The sequence below is a fragment of the Lottia gigantea genome, assembly GCF_000327385.1.
Source record: "Lottia gigantea unplaced genomic scaffold LOTGIsca_26, whole genome shotgun sequence".
Lineage (NCBI taxonomy): Eukaryota > Metazoa > Mollusca > Gastropoda > Lottiidae > Lottia > Lottia gigantea.
The window spans coordinates 2763856-2782305 of record NW_008708797.1 but is presented as its reverse complement, the minus strand read 5'-3'; the positions used below and the strand labels follow the sequence as shown (position 1 = coordinate 2782305).

General features: G+C 30.0%; 1 protein-coding gene across 1 annotated transcript; it reads left to right on the top strand.

Annotated features, from left to right (window-relative positions):
* Positions 1–2002: 2002 nt before the first annotated feature.
* LOTGIDRAFT_215305 (hypothetical protein) lies at positions 2003–17574 on the top strand (the record flags this gene model as incomplete). Its single annotated transcript, XM_009056082.1, has 23 exons — positions 2003–2071; positions 2852–2969; positions 3706–3850; positions 4104–4189; positions 4517–4665; positions 5285–5456; positions 5738–5900; positions 6344–6485; positions 6964–7324; positions 8210–8531; positions 11240–11369; positions 11755–11905; positions 12233–12302; positions 13272–13402; positions 13775–13880; positions 14472–14576; positions 14787–14909; positions 15346–15459; positions 15817–15959; positions 16293–16419; positions 16640–16670; positions 17152–17240; positions 17503–17574. The coding sequence occupies exons 2-23, from the start codon at positions 2866–2868 to the stop codon at positions 17572–17574; spliced, it is 3036 nt and encodes a 1011-aa protein (XP_009054330.1). The 5' UTR covers positions 2003–2071; positions 2852–2865.
* Positions 17575–18450: the final 876 nt, after the last annotated feature.

Below are 18450 nucleotides of genomic sequence, written 5' to 3'. Positions count from 1 at the left end.
CCAATTTAGATCTAACATGCCATACTTGAAATATACAGACCAAAATATAGATCTAACAAGTCATACTTGAAATATTGAGACCAATATAGATCTAACAAGTCATACTTGAAATATACAGACCAATTTAGATCTAACAAGTCATACTTGAAATTTATAGACCAATTTAGATCTAACAAGTCACACTTGAAAGATTGAGACCAATTTAAATCCGGAACACTAGGCCCTATACTTGATATTCAGACTAAATTAGATGTAACACTCCATACTTGATATATAGCTCAATTTATATCCGAAACTTTTTATTTGAAATATACAGAACAATTTTTAAACCAGCTTATCATACATGATAAGTTGAACAATTCAATTCCGACACACTTTACTTGACATACAGAACAATTTTGGGCTATTCCAACACACTTTACTTGACATATAGAACAATTTTGGGCTATTCCGACGCACTTTACTTGACACACAGAACAATTCAATTCCAACACACTTCACTTGACATAGAGAACAATTCAATTCCAACACACTGTACTTGACATACAGAACAATTGAATTCTAACACACTGTACTTGACATCCAGAACAATTGAATTCTAACACACTTAACGTGACATACAGAACAATTTGATTCTCCATTTAACACAAGAAATGTAAAGTTAATCAAATTATAACATCTTGAACATGTCATTCTCAGAAAATGATTTGTATTTTTCTATCGTCTAAATGTCAACTTCACTACCAATCCATTTCAACTTTTTTTTTACGAGAATGTCAACTGTAGATATACGAATTCTTATTAGATTTGCATTATAGAAGCTTCAATCATTATAATATATATTTGATTAATCAAATAAGAGTTGCTTTATTCAGAGCACATTTGAAACTGTATCTATGACACTTTTCAGAATTAAAACCCGTGTCGTTTTCTGCAATGCCACAAACACAATCATCCAATGTATTAACCAATTAGTTTTGACCAATATCACAGGTTCATAAAGGTAAGTCTTTATACCTCTGGCAGTTTCGAATTACAACTTCAGATCGGTGTGCACAACTAATTCAAATTACAACTTTGGATATCTATCTATTTCGGTATGATCTTAACCCCAACATGTGATGCTAGACTGAAGAGGCTGATGTCAAACCCCGCCCACATACTAAAATAGCCATAACTTTGCTAATTTTGACTCTAGATTATATTATTTTTGTTTCGAACGAAAGTTTATCATATTTTACGCCTTATTCGCCCTTATTTTCTTGAGGAAATTAGACTATTTAAACCCCCATCCCCATGCTAAATAGCCATAATTCTGTACCCTTGTAATGTAATTAAAAAATTTGCGTAAACATTGTCTGCTTCTATGTATCGTATAATCTCCAACATCAACAAATAGAAATTCATAAGCCATGCCTTGGGGTACTCAGCATCAAAAGTATAATCATAAAATTTTCAAAAAGATAACGGCTTGATAACAAATCCAAAAAAAAAAAGGGTTTTTGCGCAGGCATATTAATTGTTTCTTTTGATATTTGACGCATGCAGAAATCGCATGAAAGCATGTCCCATGGCAGAAAAAAATTCCACTGAATTTCACAATATTTCCGCCTTTTTTCATAAATATTTTGCGTTGAATTTTTTTTATTGAATAGTCTAACATAGCCTAATAGTCTATTTTTAAAGTAGGATACGGTAGGCCCTAGGCTATGACAGTTATTTCTTAAATTTTCTAGAATATCGTTCTGTATTGTAAACCTAATAATAAAAGTTTGTAGGTTTATAACATGTGAATGGAAGTGTCAATTCTTTTTAAAATGTGCTTTTATTTCCTACTGTTTCAAACTTGATTTTGTAAATCATTCAGACTACAGTAGTTGCAGTAAAAGTTACCTCCCTTATATTAGTTAGAAATGACATGGAAAAAGTCTGGATATTCAAGATTTCAGAATTAGAAAAATACTGGTAGATAGAGAATAAAAACAAATATGGTAGACTTCCGGTTGAAATTGTCAAAGTGCTTATAATCTGTCAATATTTCGTAATAAAAAGAGATATTTGAATTAGTAGGGTAGGTACAATTGACTCCACTGCATCCATTACAATGTTTGTTTTCTCCACACAGCTTTACTACTGTATAGGACAGAGCATTAATCAATGAATTTACCACACAAACATGCGATATTCGAAATTCATGTGATAAACCATACAGTTCTATGGATAAACAAACTGAGTTATTGAGGGTGAAATCACTGTGACACTGAAGTTTTATAGAGAAGATCAAATCGTCACTCTAGTAAAATTAGCAAAAGTATCCATCCCAGAACCATACTCATTTCATTCTCAGTTGTAATTTAGGTGGTCAACCTAATCAATTTATGTGTTATAGAATCGTCATCTATAAGTATAGACTTAAAAAAAACCTGTAAATGTAGTTCTGTTATGCCTTTTGACACCAAATTGGTGTGTGGAGCTTTCCTACCCAACGATTGTCTTTAAGTAAACTAATAAATTAAATAAACAGGATGATTTTATTTCAACACTATCAGCTGGTCACAAAGGACTTCCTAATGCATGTGATCTTCGTTCTGCATGAAGGGCAATCAGCTTCACGATTAATAAGATAAGTTGGTTTACAAAATAGTGCTGAAAATTGAGATTGATATAGAATATGCTTTGGGGGTATATGAATATAACATTGCAACAATAATTTGAGATTAAAGGTGAATATGCTTTTGGCCTTTAACAATAATGCAGGTGAAGGGTTTGAGCCTGTAACTGTCTATCTGATGAGTACTACTATGATTTATTATAAACTTATATAGTCACAGTCATCTAAACTCCTTTTCAGACAAACCATCTAAAATGCCTGGTGCCAAATCTAGAAAGAAAGACTTATATCTAGGCAAGAGTTTGTCTGATCTTAATAAATTTGCTGAAGTGAAAGAGTTGGGACCAAACGTAAATGTGTAAGTAGACACATCTTTATATACTTATTTTACAGTATTTATTTATTTTTTTATATTGGTGAGGGAGAAGTAAATCTTTCTAAAAAAAAATACTTCACTGGGAATGCTACGAAGCCATTAAGGCGCAATTTTCCACACTGTTATAAATTATTTCGAAATAAGTTATTCGATTCTACGAAATAATTATTTCTTTTAAACGAAATGAAAAATGTATTTCGTTAAACGAAATAATTAATTCGTTAAAATGAAATAATTAATTCGTTAAAACAAAATAATGAATTCGCTAAAACGAAATAATGAATTCGTTAAAACGAAATAAGTTTTTTGATTAAACGAAATAATTATTTCGTTTAAATGAAATAATTAATAAATGATATTATTTCGTTTAAACAAATTAATTGTTTCATTTTAACAAATTAATTATTTCATTTTAACAAATTAATTATTTCATTTAAACGAAATATTTTATAAAGTATGGAAAATTGCGCCTTAGGGGCTCCATAGAATGCAAAGAAAGTTAACTGTTTCTTACTTACCTATTCATCTATTCAGTTTCTAATTGGTATATAGAACGGGAATGTCAAAAGTTTTTTTCAGTATTAGACACTGATGATTGAATTGTTATAATTCTGAGCCAACCAGAAAAAACCTACAGAAACGAAGACATATATAGTAAAATAAGTATACCAGTGCATGTACCAATCAATTCCATCATTAAATTTATTCTCTTCAACAGAATTATAAAATCTGCTGATAAACTGTATAAAGAAGCATCAAAACACGATGATTTAGCAGATGAAGAAAGATCTTATGTTTTATTCATGAAATATTTTAATGTTATTTCTCAAGCGAAGAGGAAACCTGATTACAAAAAGCAAAAGGTTTGTTTAAATTTTTATTTTACTTTCGTTATCAGCTTCCATCTGCATTAACATTCATTAAGCATGAGATTTGTGAAAAAGAAAACTAGAAAAACCTTTGGTTGAGTGTTTTTGCAGTAGATCACCAAAGCCTTGGACCAAGTTGAAGGGCTTAAAAGATTTTGAATTCATCTGGCTTCTTAAACTCTTATATTTTGTTACTGGAAAAAAGTCATGATGAGTTATCCAGTGATTACTTTTATTATTTTATCAGGAATATTATGATAGTTTAATTGGTAATAGAAATCAGTTACATGCTATTGAAAGAGCAGAAAAATTATCTAAAAGTTTAAATGACAGGTAAGTAAGTGCATCCATTGTGTGTGCAATAAGATACTGCAACAATAGCTTTATATGTTCAATTACTTGGTTTCCTGATGGGTGTGTGTATCCTCATTACTTTCTATTTGGATGAGTGTCAGACAGAGTCTCTTTACACCACCAATCATGTTGACTTATAAAGTAGTCTTTGACAAACTAATATGATGAGCAAAGATTGATATTTTGGAACACACTTATTTATAAGTAAGATAAGTATCTGACTCTAACTACTAATACAAACATGAAAACTTCAATGTGTGGTTGAAAAAGAGATATTTGATTTCTACTCAATACAAATATTTCCAGATATGATTTGATAGAAGCTGAATCTGTAGCTAAGAAATTAGAAGCATTAGATATCAAATCAAAAAATAAGCAAACAGATAAAGAAAAAGATAAAAAAGAACCAGTTGAGGTTGAAAAAGGAGAAAGTGAAAATGGAAGTGTCTCTCAAGGTAAAAATCAAAAAAATAATTAGTATTAGTTATTGCCCTTGTTCTTGTAAACGCATTCAATTTTAGCTTGTAAACAATCTAGAAGGTTCAATTATTTACAGATTTTGATGAAACTTGATGTGGATGAACCCTATTTAAAATCGGAAATATCGAAAAATATTGCTCCAGAAGGTTCAATTATTGACAGATTTTTACAAAACTTAGTAATATTTTTCAGTATCACCCAAAAAAGGTAAAAAGTTACTATACTGTCAAATATTTTTATTGAAAATCAAGCTGTGGGCGTATATTACCTTGCCTTGCAAGCTATCTTTGATTCCTGATGTGTCATAATTTTTCATGATTAGCTATTGTATTTTTGAAAATATCTTGTCATGACAATTTTGGTTTATGAATAACTTCGTCATGCCAGTAAATTCTTGATAGATAACAAGCATCTTGGTGAGCAAAACATTCTCACGCATGTTTGTCCTAATAGATTATGACATTAGTGTTATTATTGTCTATCTGTTTTACAAAAACCATGTTAAAGATTTTCTTTCTGTATTCCTAGAGATATTGCAGTGATAGATGAACTCTATTTTTAAAAATTATTTATAGATTATTATTTGAATTTCAGAGAAAAAGACAGAAGTTGTAAACAGTATCAAGCCTACTGGTTTATATAATCTTATTAAAGATAAAACTAGTCAGATATTGATAATAGATGTCAGAACAATTAGTGAATATAAAGAATCACATCTAGATAATAAGTATTGTATTAATGTACCAATTGATATAGTTCCTCCTGGGTAATTTTATTTAGATATCTTTAAACCTTTCAACAATCATTAGTCTAAGAATCTTAGGTCATGATTCTGTTTCTCTAATGGCTATTTCAAAATGCAAGAGTTTTTTTCGGAGAAATGATAAGTTATGATTATTCTGGAATCCCTTCTTCAAGTTTCTCTTGATGTAAATTAGTAATTATTCTGCATAAAACCAATATTTGCCATTTGTACAATTCACTCTTTAATGATCTGTTTGTGAGGAAATTAATATTTTACATTTTATTATCATATTTATTTAACAGAACTACCTGTAACAGAATAGAGAAAGAATTATCAGAGGAATATAAGTCGCTATGGTTACAGAGAGGTAATGTTGATCATATAATATTATTAGATTGGAATTCAACATTATCTACCACTACTGTTGGTACAACTTTAAATACATTAAAAGATGCTTTATTCAAGGTAAGGCATAGTCTATCTTTCAACAATACTATACAATTATTCAGGGAAAAACAATCAGCTTGTTCATTGAAATAGTATGCTAACAACCCATCAGTTCTTTTCAAAATGCCAATAAAACTCTTTAATCATTGTAGAATCTTTATCCATATTTGGTATCTGGCATTTGAATAAGTGACTTTTAAATCTCTGATGATAGAGGTATTACGACTATTCCATTGTGGTCCAGTATATTATTAATAGAGGAATATTGTTAAACATAATCAATTAAACTGATACTGCCTAAGAACCCTGTTTCCTTCATCATTTTTGGATAGATGTACACAGGTAATGCCTTTTCAAAAAGAAGATTGTGAAACCTTTAGCATTTAAACTGATACTACCCTCAACCACAGCTTTAAATGCCTTTTCACCATATGAGATTTATAAATGGACCTTTATTTCAGTATGATTCTAAGTTTATATTGAAAAGTGAACCATTAATATTAGAAGGTGGATATAGTCAATGGTTGTTATATTATCCAATGTTAACTACCAATCCACATATTAACAGACCACAACCTACTGTTAAAGAACCTCTTGCTTTATGTAAGTAATATTTCTTCATAGGATATCTATATCAGGATCCTAATTCAAAGAAATTTAAAGCCTGATGTTTGGTGCATTTACAATTCATCAAAGAGGCACTATAAGAGTTTTGTAAAAAATTAATGATTTTAATTCTAGAAAATAAAACAGTTAGCTGTAATCAATCAACAATCAAGTAATAAATGTTTAACTCTGTTCTTGATTTTACTTTCAGTGGATTTTGATTATCCAGATTTTGAAGATGAGGAAGAAAAGAAAAATAATTCTGTCCAATCACTTCCAGGAACACAAAATGAACCCACCAATCAGATTTTACCTGATAAAGGTGGAAATTTTCCACAAATAGACAGAAGTAAAAAGCCAAAACTTGGTTGTGGATCAAGTTCACAAACTATAACTAGTGGTAGTTCAGTGTCACAACAATTAAATAATTATGTTCCTTCAGAAACAGTCAGTAATAATATACAGAAAGATATAGTTGTTAATCAAAATAATCTCTATCCTAGTGTGTCGTCTGATCTTAAACCTAGTGGTATCAAAAACACTAACATTGCACAATCACCTAAATCACAAATACCATCCAACTCAGCTTCAAATTCTGTTAAAACACTGCCTTCAGATAATTTGCCTGAAGAGACAGATTCCAAAAATAGTCAAAGTGTGAAACAATTGGAGGAGGAACTGAAGAAAATTGAAAATTTGGAAAAGATTCGAAAGAAACAAGAAAAAGATGTGGCAGATTTAATGAGAATGAAAAGAAATCTACAAGAAGATTTAAAGAAAGAGAAATCTAACCAAGATGAAATGAGAATAAAAGAGAAAGAAGAAGAAGAATTGAGGTAAAATAAAAAGCAAATCTGTGTTTACTCCTTTGACAGAACTATTCTTAATTTACAGTTCATTTCAAGACATTCAATTTAGTAAAAGCTTCCTTCAAAAACGTAACGCCAAACTAGTTATGTGGATAAGCTTGTTGATGGCCTATAACCATTACCAATGACATGGATTTATTACCTGTGGTAAAAAAGAAATTGATGTAATATACAAGCAAAAAAAAACTGTACTGTTGTGAGTTAATGTTAATGTTTTTGGTCATAAATGCAAACTTAATCTGAACAGGTTTTTTTAAGATTTGGTTCCTATGGAGAGGTCAGATAATTGATGGCAGTTCAATATTGAAGATGAATATGAAATTTTTTCAGGGAGCGTGAATCAGAACAGAAGAAAGAGAAAGAAAGATTAGAAAATGAAAAGAGACAAGAAGTAGAACGATTAAGAAGAGAAAGAAAAATTAAGGAGGAAAAAGAAGCAAAGAGTCGATTGGAGAAAGAGGTTTGTTGAGATATAACAAATATATGTTTTTCTTTAAGTCAATTCATGGGTAGAATGATTTATCATGATCATAATGATTTAATGATGATGATAATTTATTTTTTCTTATTCCATAACTCTGCTTGTGGACACGACTGTTCAAGACCATCTTTAACATATCAGTTTCAACTTTTGGTTTAGTTTTGCAGACTTGATTTAAAAAACCTGAAACAATTGAGCTTCACAGATGCCCTTAAGGGCTACAAATATTCTGAATCATATCAGGAAAATCAGATCTAAATGATGATTGATCTCTGCTTCAAGTTTATAATTACTGAGAGATGCCTCTTTATATCTCTGTCATTTCATTCTAGTTTCTGATAATATTTTTAGGCTCAAGAAGAAAATGAAAGAAAAAAAGAAATTGAAAGATTAGAACAGGAACTACAAGATAAACAAGAAGAAGAAAATTTACAACAAGAAAGAGAAAAACAGAGGAAATTAGATCAGATAAAACAACAACAAAAAGAAGCTGAGGAAGAACGAAGGAGGCAAGAAGAACAGAGACAAAAAGAAGAAAGGGAACAAATAGCTCAAGAAAGACAAAGAGCTGAAAATGAGAGATTAGCTCAGGAAAGATTAAGAGCGGAAAAAGAGAGATTATCTCAAGAGAAGGTGAAAGCTGAAAATGAGAGATTAGCTCAAGAAAAAGTGAAAGCAGAAAACGAGAGAGTAGTGCGTGAAAGGTTAGCTCAAGAGAGGTTAAAAGCTGAGCAAGTGAGAATAGATAATGAGAAGGCTAAAGCTGATAGAGATAGGATAGAAGGTGAAAAGGCCAGACGTTTAGCAGAAGAAAAAATGAAAAAAATGAATGGTATGATTTATTTTGTATAAGAATCTGAAACTTTGAGTTGGTGTATGTCCTTATTTTGATGAGTTTCTGATATAAAAAACTACTCTCTACATGAAAAATGATCAAATGCTTCTCTATCTAAATATTGCTTGGATAACCCTTGTCCAAGTTCATCAGAAAAATTGGCAAAAAATTCCATTACAATTCATTTCAAAAGTTGAAATGGTGAGCAGTAACTTGCAATATAATTGTGGGACTTTGCTTTCAGCAATTCTTTTTTTTTTTTTTTTTTTCAATTTTGACACACCTTCCTGAGCTTAGTCTACAATAGTTGCAGCAACCTTTCAACATTCACGAACCTTAGATATAGGCGACGATGTGCATAAATATATTTTGGATCTTTTTTGCAAAACCGGAAGTGCCACAGTTCAATATGAGCAAGAATAGATAATCGGCTCTAGAAGTCATATTTTTCGGTCGATTTTCTTTGGGTTTGCATTTTTGGAATCTACTGTTAAAATCTGAAAGAATAGCAGTTTCAAAATTTCAAAATTCGAAAATTTGTCGCAGACATTTTTTTTGCCAAATTTTGCATTTTTTCATTTTTTTTGCTTTTTGTCTGATTAATCTGAAAAAAATTGAGCAGAGACAGTTTAAGAATGTAAACAAAATGGAACAGTCAAATTTTCAATTTCACTTCCGGTTTAAACAGGAAAACGATGTTCACTTCCGGTTGAATATCTTCCGGTGTAATTTGTATGGGACAAAAATTTTTATGCTGATAGGTAGACAAAGTTATGACAAAAAAACGAAGAAAAAAAAATCGGGAACAGACGTGAAACTTTGGCCGCCATTTTGATTTTTCTGCAATGATTCGATTTTTATTCAGACATAATGGCTCATCCGATTTAAATGATTTTGGTGTCAAATGAAAGAAGATAAAAAAAAAACATGACATTAGGAAGCCGTTTTTCGATTTTCAATTTTGCTTTTTTGCAACATCCGCTTGAATTTTTTCAAAGTTTGAAGGGTCATATCTCGTGATCTTGAACTTTGATGACCTTGACCTTCATAAGGTCAAAGGTCATTGACCTTAGCTATCAGTTAATACTTTGACATTTGACCTCCGACATGTACTTCCGGTTTTACAGCTGTCCGAAAACAGCCAATATCGCAACTTTGGACTGCTCTAGCACGTGACCTAATTAACCTAGAGGGTTAATTTTTTCGGATTCTTAATGTGCTTTTCATGCTCTTTCAAGTGATTTATAACAATCGTTTTTTAAAGCAAAATTGAAATTCGTGAATTTTTCAAATTTGAATTTTTTTTACAATATTTCTGTTTCTTTGAGCTTGGTGTGTATATATCTTATGACCTATTTTATGTAGAACATTGAAACTTGGAACACAACAAGACAATTTGAATATGAATTAACCTATGACAAAACAGTTGAGGTGGGCGTGGCACATCCGGGTTGAATTACTAATTGTTTACATTTTGGGAAAGGGGCATAACTCGCATAGGATACATTTGTTCAAAAAGGAACTTTGCACACAATTACCTCATGATTTTGGCCAGTTTGTGTTAATAGGTCAATTGTTTCAGCTTTATAGTTCCAAAAAAGGAACGGGTTTTGAAATTTCCATATTTTCAATTTTCTATTTTGACCTTTATTGACTCTTGTTGACCTATATCTTTTGACCTGTATGATGTAGAAGCTTTAAATTTGGAACACAACATAACATTCAGAATATCAATTAACTTATGCAAAAGAAATTGAGGTGGGCGTAGCACATCCGGGTTAAATTACTCATTATTGACAATTTTGGCAAGGGACATAACTCGCAACGTATACATTTGGTTCAAAATGGAACTTTGCATACAATTACTTCATTCGTTGAGCCACGTTGTCTTAGAAGTTCGATTGTTTCAGCTTTATAGTTCAAAAAAAGGAACAGGTTTTGAAAATTCAAAATTTTCAATTTTTGACCTTGACCTTTTTTGACCCTGATTTTTGTAGGATCAAAGGTCATTCACATTGGCTATCTATTTATATTTTTATATTTGCTGTCCTATCTCAACTTCCGGTTTTATAGCCGTATATAATTAAAAATTTTGATGACTTGTATCTCGTAACCTTGACCTTTGTTGACCGTCTCCCTTTCAATGTCAAATGTCATTGACCTTGGCTATCTTCTGATACTTTCATTTGTGAGGTCTGTCTACTTCCGTTATAACAATCTTCCAAACAATTCTTCTCAACTTTAGACAGCTCTTGCGCGTGATGTAATTATCGTAGAAGGTTGATTTTTTCAGAGTCTTTTGCATTTTGCTACATTTGCAAAGTCCCACTCTGTGCCACGTGTGGCTCTAGTCCAATGTTTATTTTTACTGTTGACAGATTCTAGAATTAAGCTTTAAAGAAATTTAATCCAACTATAAATGATCTCTCCTATAGCTGAAACACTGATATAAAGCTAAGAAATCTTAAAACTGGTTCAAGCTCTAATTGTTTACATTCACACAGTTTCAATAATAATTTATAACATGATCATGGTTTATTTTTTTCTAGAATCAGTGACGCCTAAGGTATATGCAACACCTGGTTTACCTGTTGGTTGGGAGAAAAGATTAGATCGTAATACTAATAGATATTATTATATTGATCATAATAAAGGTCAAACTCACTGGGAACCACCTAATTCTACACCTACTAAAGGTACCCAGTTTATTTAAATCTTTTTAATATATAATTATCAATGGATCATTCTTTCTCAAGAGTAGTCTCTAGAAAAAAGATTATCATGCAATTTGTCCAGAAATTTGAGAACAATACTAAAAAACATGAAAGGTACCACTGAATTTGTGGTGTACCTTTAACTCTTGAACTTGAAGGCAATGTTTAGATATTCTTCAATCAGATAAATAACCCAGGACCAAATTTACTGGTTGTTTTACTGATTCCAAAGTGTAATTGACAGAACAAATGTGACAAAGCCAACAAAAATTTACTGTAATTAAATTGTCATTAAAACTCAATATCCAGTCTGCTGTCCATATCACTTCTAAGTAACTTTGTTTCTCCAATAAAGGCACCTATACAGCTAAATTAAAAGAAGAACCAACAACACCATCATCATCATCATCTGGTTTAAAACGTTCTTTTTCTTCTCCTGATATCATGAAATTAATGGCAGAAGAACAGCAACAAAAACAACAACCTTCTGTTAATAGATCTGTTAAACCTTCTCCAAGGTAAGATTTCTATGTCAATATTTTCACCACAAATTATTCTTTATAATTTATACTTTCTTCAATCTGAATTGTTCTAGGTATTTTGTTTCCTCTCTTATTTGCTACTTTCTCGATTTGATACAAGTTTTCCAATGATTTTCATTGAAATTAAATAGAGCATTTGGCTGGTTGAATTATGTTTGAATGTAAACATCCTCTGATCCGAATTAAATTCAGTTAACTTCGAACTGCACATAATTATGCTTAATTTAGGCAAAAAGCTAATAAAATTGATGAAACACTGGAAAACTTTAAATAGTGTAAAAACTTCTGTGTTTTACATTTCAGAATTGAACCTAAAACTTATATCAAAGCTCCTGTAAAGAGACGTGATTTAAATCCAGTATATGGAAATGTGGTTGGTATTTCTAAATTTAAGACAATTTTACTGTTATTTGTAACATATGAGGTTATGACCATAATAACTTTTGATGGCTCAACAAAAATAGGCTTTGGCCTATGAAATTAAATTCTTTACAAAACTGTAATATGGTTTCAGAGATATTAACTTAGCTTTTAAAATATTTCATAGCAAAATTGATGTGAGTTGCAATATGGTTAATTTGAAAATTACTTCTGTTAATAATTGACAAAATCTTGGAAATTGTTTTAAAAGCCATTTTGAATACATACCACATTGCTTATGCTAAAATCCCTGTTTTTGGATCAATATCAAGCATTTTAACATAAATTTTAATCAGAAATCTATTTTTGAATGATTCAAGATGACAGGTCATTACCATTGTGATGTCACAATCAAAATTTGTCATACAGTAAAATGGATTAGTCTTACTTATACTGACCTCTGTTAAAAATGTGTGATAGATAAGTAGATGAATATGTCTTATCTTAATCAGTATGTTCAGATTAAGGAAGCGAAGAAGGGTATGGAATTTTATGGTGTAATGCTTTTCACGAGTTTTTTGTCTCCAGTTTTTTTTTTTTCAAAGATTTTACCACAACAAAACTTGATATGAAACTGTTTACTGGTTCTCTTATTTTTCTTACTTTACTTCTGTGTTGATTTTGAATGATGTTGATTGTATGATTGTTGATAATAGTTTAAGAATAGGCATACACTTGAATTGTCATTGTGTGAACCAGTACGTCCCTTATCCTTCACTCTTTTCATATTTGTAATAAATGTACCAAATGAATGATCACACAGTGATTATATTATTCTAAAAATGTGAACAAAAATAACGTAGAAACATGAGTAAAGTCCAATCATCCCTTTTTTACTAAATTCAGAACACACTAATTAATGACAAATACTTTATTATATGAAATATTTTTGTACATATAAATATAATAATTTATATTTCAGGGTGCTGCATTAACTGGGTTAAGAAATCTAGGGAATACATGTTTTATGAATTCTACAATACAATGTTTGAATCATACCACTCCATTAGTTACCTATTTTCTAAATGATTATTATGAAAGGGATATTAACAGGTAAACCTTTTTATTAAGAAGACATTTGAGCAATAAGCAATACAAAGGTACAAAATTGCAATGCAAAAATCAAAAGCACTAGTTGGGAAATCAAGAACACCCGTATTAGGATAGCAAGATAATTGTGCTTGTAGATGAACTCTAGCTTTAAGCTTCTATAAATTCTTTTTGATGAAATTTGGAATTCTTAATCTTTTGCTTTGGTGAAACAGAGGAAACTGGTTGCTTATTCAATCTAAATGCCTTGTAAACTTGACAGTTATCTTGCTAATGATGTACAGCTGCAATATTGAAGTCAGAGTTGTATTTGCTTGATTAACATTTTGCTATTTTGTTATATATCTTCTGTGCATTGTTGTGTTTCATTATTAGATCAAGTTTTCTGGGTATGAATGGTGAAGTAGTTGATGAATTTGCTGTAGTTACTAAAGCCTTATGGTCAGGACAATATAGATGTATAACTCCTAGAGATTTAAAGGTAAAAAGGTGTAAGACATTCAGATTTTAAGAAATTTATGTGCATACTGTCATGAATTTGAAGTGTGTTTACAATGTTTTGATCACATAAATTTAATATTTGCGTAGAAGATATTTATGCCCATAAATGTTGAACCAAACTTGAGAAAAAAGATTTTTATCATTTGAAATCATCCAAGACCAAAAATTGTTTTGATATCAAAATTTGATATAATATCTGCCAATATCAATTTTCTAAATCAACTACTTTTACAATAAGATTCTTGAAAATATATATTAAACTTTAACATTGGTTATTGCTTCTTTAAGCTTGAAGAACTCAGTTTCACATTTATATTCATCATTAAAAGTCAACACAAAAGCTAATAGATTTTCATGATTTAATACAATGCAAGTGGTGAAACTGAAATGTGATATCTTGTTACAGTGTATCATGTGGTATATATCCACCTTTATAGCCTAGATAATGAATGAGCACTTCTATATAATATTCAGCCAATCAGAGTCAATCTATGAAATGAAATTTAAAATATATAAGGTATATAATTCTATTTCATGGCATTAGTAGTAATCATAAACATTCATGTTTCAGAGTACAATTGGTAAATATAATCCAATGTTTGCTGGTTATGAACAACAAGATTCTCAGGAATTTTTAACATTTTTACTGGATGGATTACATGAGGGTTTGAATGAGGTAAGAATATAACTGTAAAACATTGTAACTGTTATTTTCCAGTCTTAGTGAAGAAGGATTACATACGTATAACAATTTGACTGACGGAATAGATAAATATGTACATTGCAATGAGCTTACAGTATCCTTCATTTATTTTGAATGATCTAATTCAATTTTTTTATAATGTCATGTTGTTAACAGTATAATTGAAAGATCATGTTTTATTAGGTAAAACGTAGACCCCAGATTCCAGATCAAAATAATGATAATATACCAGATAGAGAAGCTGCAGAATTAGCATGGGCTAATCATAAAAAAGTGAACAGTTCAGTCATTGTTTCATTGTTCCAGGTAAGATTATTCCTTTGATTAAATTCTAATTAGTTATCTATTTTTCAATTTTAACAACCGTGTTGTTGCTACTTGTATATGACTGTATAGTCTAACAAAGATGTCTATACCCATCTAGAAACTGTTTGAAAGATATACAGTGGCTGTATTGTTTATCTCTCGAGTGACTGTTGGACATATACAATCCAGATCTATATTGTGTCTAGTGTTATACCCACAAATATCTTCACCAGACTTGATATTTTCAATAGATGTATAATTATGAAAATAATATAGAACTAAATCATTAAGAGTCATTCTTAATGATATTCTAATGCTTATGATAACTAGATAAAATGCTCCAGATCCAGTATTTATTCACCTATGGTGTATTATAATAGTTGAGGTTGTTACTAAATATTATATTGTGTATATATTGAATAATATGTTATTTCAGGGTCAGTTAAAATCAACTGTTCAGTGTCGGACTTGTGGTAAACAATCTGTTACATTTGAAGCTTTTATGTATCTATCCTTACCTATACCAGATAAATCTAGATGTACATTGAAGGTTAGAAATACAATTCTTAAACAACATCATAAACACAATGCATGTACAAAACCTTTAACACCATTCAAATTTAAACTTATATTCTTGTAATCACTGGATTTACAGGAAGTTGAGGAGAAAAGAGCTGTCAGTCATCAGGATGGGCACAAATTAACAAATGCAAGAGGCTGTTCAAGTAAAAAATGCCATATCAGAGCAGTTTGAAGTGACAGGTGGAGATTAAAATAGAGTTTTGTAGTTTACTGTTGATAGTAGTATAATGTTTCTCTTGAGCTCAATATAACTGACTTAAAACATTCACTTTATTTATATATAAAATCTGTTGAACCTTATCCATATTATGTATTTTATTGCTAGGATTGTATACAAACATTTTTAAGACCTGAAATGATGACTGGTAGCTCTAGATATAAATGTAGTGTATGTAAAGTACCTAGAGATGCTGTTAAACGTATTGAATTATGGAAACTTCCTGCTATATTATTGATAGGATTAAACAGGTAATATAGTGATACTTTATTTTTAGAATAGACCTATTTAAGCAGAAGACACAATTGAGGTCATATCTCATTAGATTTATAGAGTCAATAATATAATTTGTATTGTAATACAATAACCTTTTAAGCTTCTGGATGTTCTTATTTGCTTTATTCAATGATACACCTTCAGTGCAGCTATCTATATTACTTTTCAACAGTAAAATTACAATCAGTTTCCCTTCAATACAACAAACCATATGTGGAAGTCAAGAGTGTAAATACAAAATATAATAATATGGTGATAGCTTATGTAGTTACATGGTTGAATTTTTTGGAACTTTTTGCTATCAACAGATTTGTTAGTGATGGTATGTGGATGCAAAAGAAAACTAACTATGTAGATTATGCTGTAACTGATTTAAATCTAAGTGGTTACATTGCTGGTCCTGTGTCCAAAACTTATAATTTATATGCAGTGTCTGTAAGTTTTAGAACTTTTGTTAATAGTCAAAGTATACTTAAGACTTACATCATTTTTTTAATATTTCGTTCCGAAATTTTAAAGATGAAAAATCCTTCAAATTACGACAAATATATTGGGGAACCCCTGTTGATTCCAAGAATGATCTTGATCAGCCCTTATTTTTGTTTCTAATGTTCTTGTAAATTCAGATATTTTTTTCATGAATTTTTCCTTGCAGAATCATTATGGAACTATGGAAGGGGGACATTGTAAGTAATATTTATTTCATCCATAAAATAAACACGAAAATCTTTAGAAAGAATACATTAAACAGAAATACATTTAAAATTATGTTATTAATAAGAAGATTGAATTAGAAAAGATATCATCACATACCTATTGACAATAATATTGTGTCTTTATCCCATGTTTCTCAATTTAAATTGACCTAACCTCAGGGTTCATTTAAGCGGTATCGCATTGCAGAGTCAAAATAACCCATTTTGTGATCCAATATTTCCTTTCCATTGTATATTTTTCATGTGAACTTTCTGCCAAATCTAGAAATATACAGTGACTTGAAGTAACTAACATCATTGACAAGATCAACTGAATTCTACATCTGAAACATTTAAAATCTGAATTGAACTCTGGCTTACTTGTGTAAAGCAATACATCAGTATCATCTAGAAAAATTATATGAGTTGGATGTCAAATATATATATTTTGTTTGATATACATATGTTTTAGATACAGCATATTGTCAGAACCCTTCCTCTAGAAAATGGTATAAATTTGATGACCATGAAGTCTATGATATATCATCATCTGATGTCAAGGTAAATGTATTTAATCAATCTCTTTGAGGTATATACAAAGTAGCTTGTAGAATAAAGATATATTTTCTTAATAAAATCAGATGTCAATGTATATTATGTTTCTGATAGACAACCAGCAAATGCTGCAACTGAAGAATTGCCTCCCTTTGTCAGATCTAGAAGTAAACGAATTTAGTTTTTTGAAAGTTTGATCAAAAGATAAAATGTCTGAAATGAGTAGTCTTTTAATTTTTTTTTTTTTTTTATTAATTGTCTATTTCAGTCATCTGCAGGTTACCTATTATTTTATACGTCTATGAAGTTACCAGTGCCTGAATATAAACCTCAATTCTAATGATTTCTAAAACTGAAAAATGGTGGAAAAATTTTTGAAATATTTTCAGTGGTGAAGAATTATTATTAAACAATAAGGTGCTTTCTATAACTTACTGAATTGAAAGTAGAATATAATAATAATGATTAAACTGAACACTTCAGAAATGGTGCAGGTCCAATATAGTGCTTTAGATTTGGGCAAAAAATAGCAACAAAATTCATACCACTATATTTTTAAAAAAGAGCAAACAAACCAGGAAAAATGATTGAAATTAATATATAATGTCTTCATACATTCAAGCCGACAGAAAATCTAGGTATTTTAATAAATCAGTGCTAAATAGTATTACTTTTGAAACATTGATTTATTTGTAAGATGATTATTTATTAAATAATTTCGTATAAATGGAAATGGTAAATTGCAAATGGATTTAAAGACATTTTCATATCTTGTTATTCTTACTATCTTTATGTAATTTGTAATGAAAACTGAAGATTTTTTATATTTTTTCTTTAAAGTTGAAAATATATGTTGGATGACTTGGATACTTTTCCATTATTTTGAAATGTATGCAAATGCAATTTTTTCTTTCATTTTTGTATTCAAATGATGTAAATTTACTATTGATACTATCAGCTATATCCAGCTATATAATCAACTATAGGCTATCTGTAGATGGGAAGGGTGTAATTAACTAATATGTATAAACCTTACTGTGATATTTTAGTTTAAAAATGTTGTCTGATCAAAATGCACTATTTCAATTTTGTTTTGATTTTCATGTATTAATTCTGATATGTTACCATTAAAAAAGTGGTGTAAACAAATGCAATATTAATTTGTATTTTAAACAGTTAAACTAACCAAGAGTCTTGTGCAGTACTTGCCATTCTC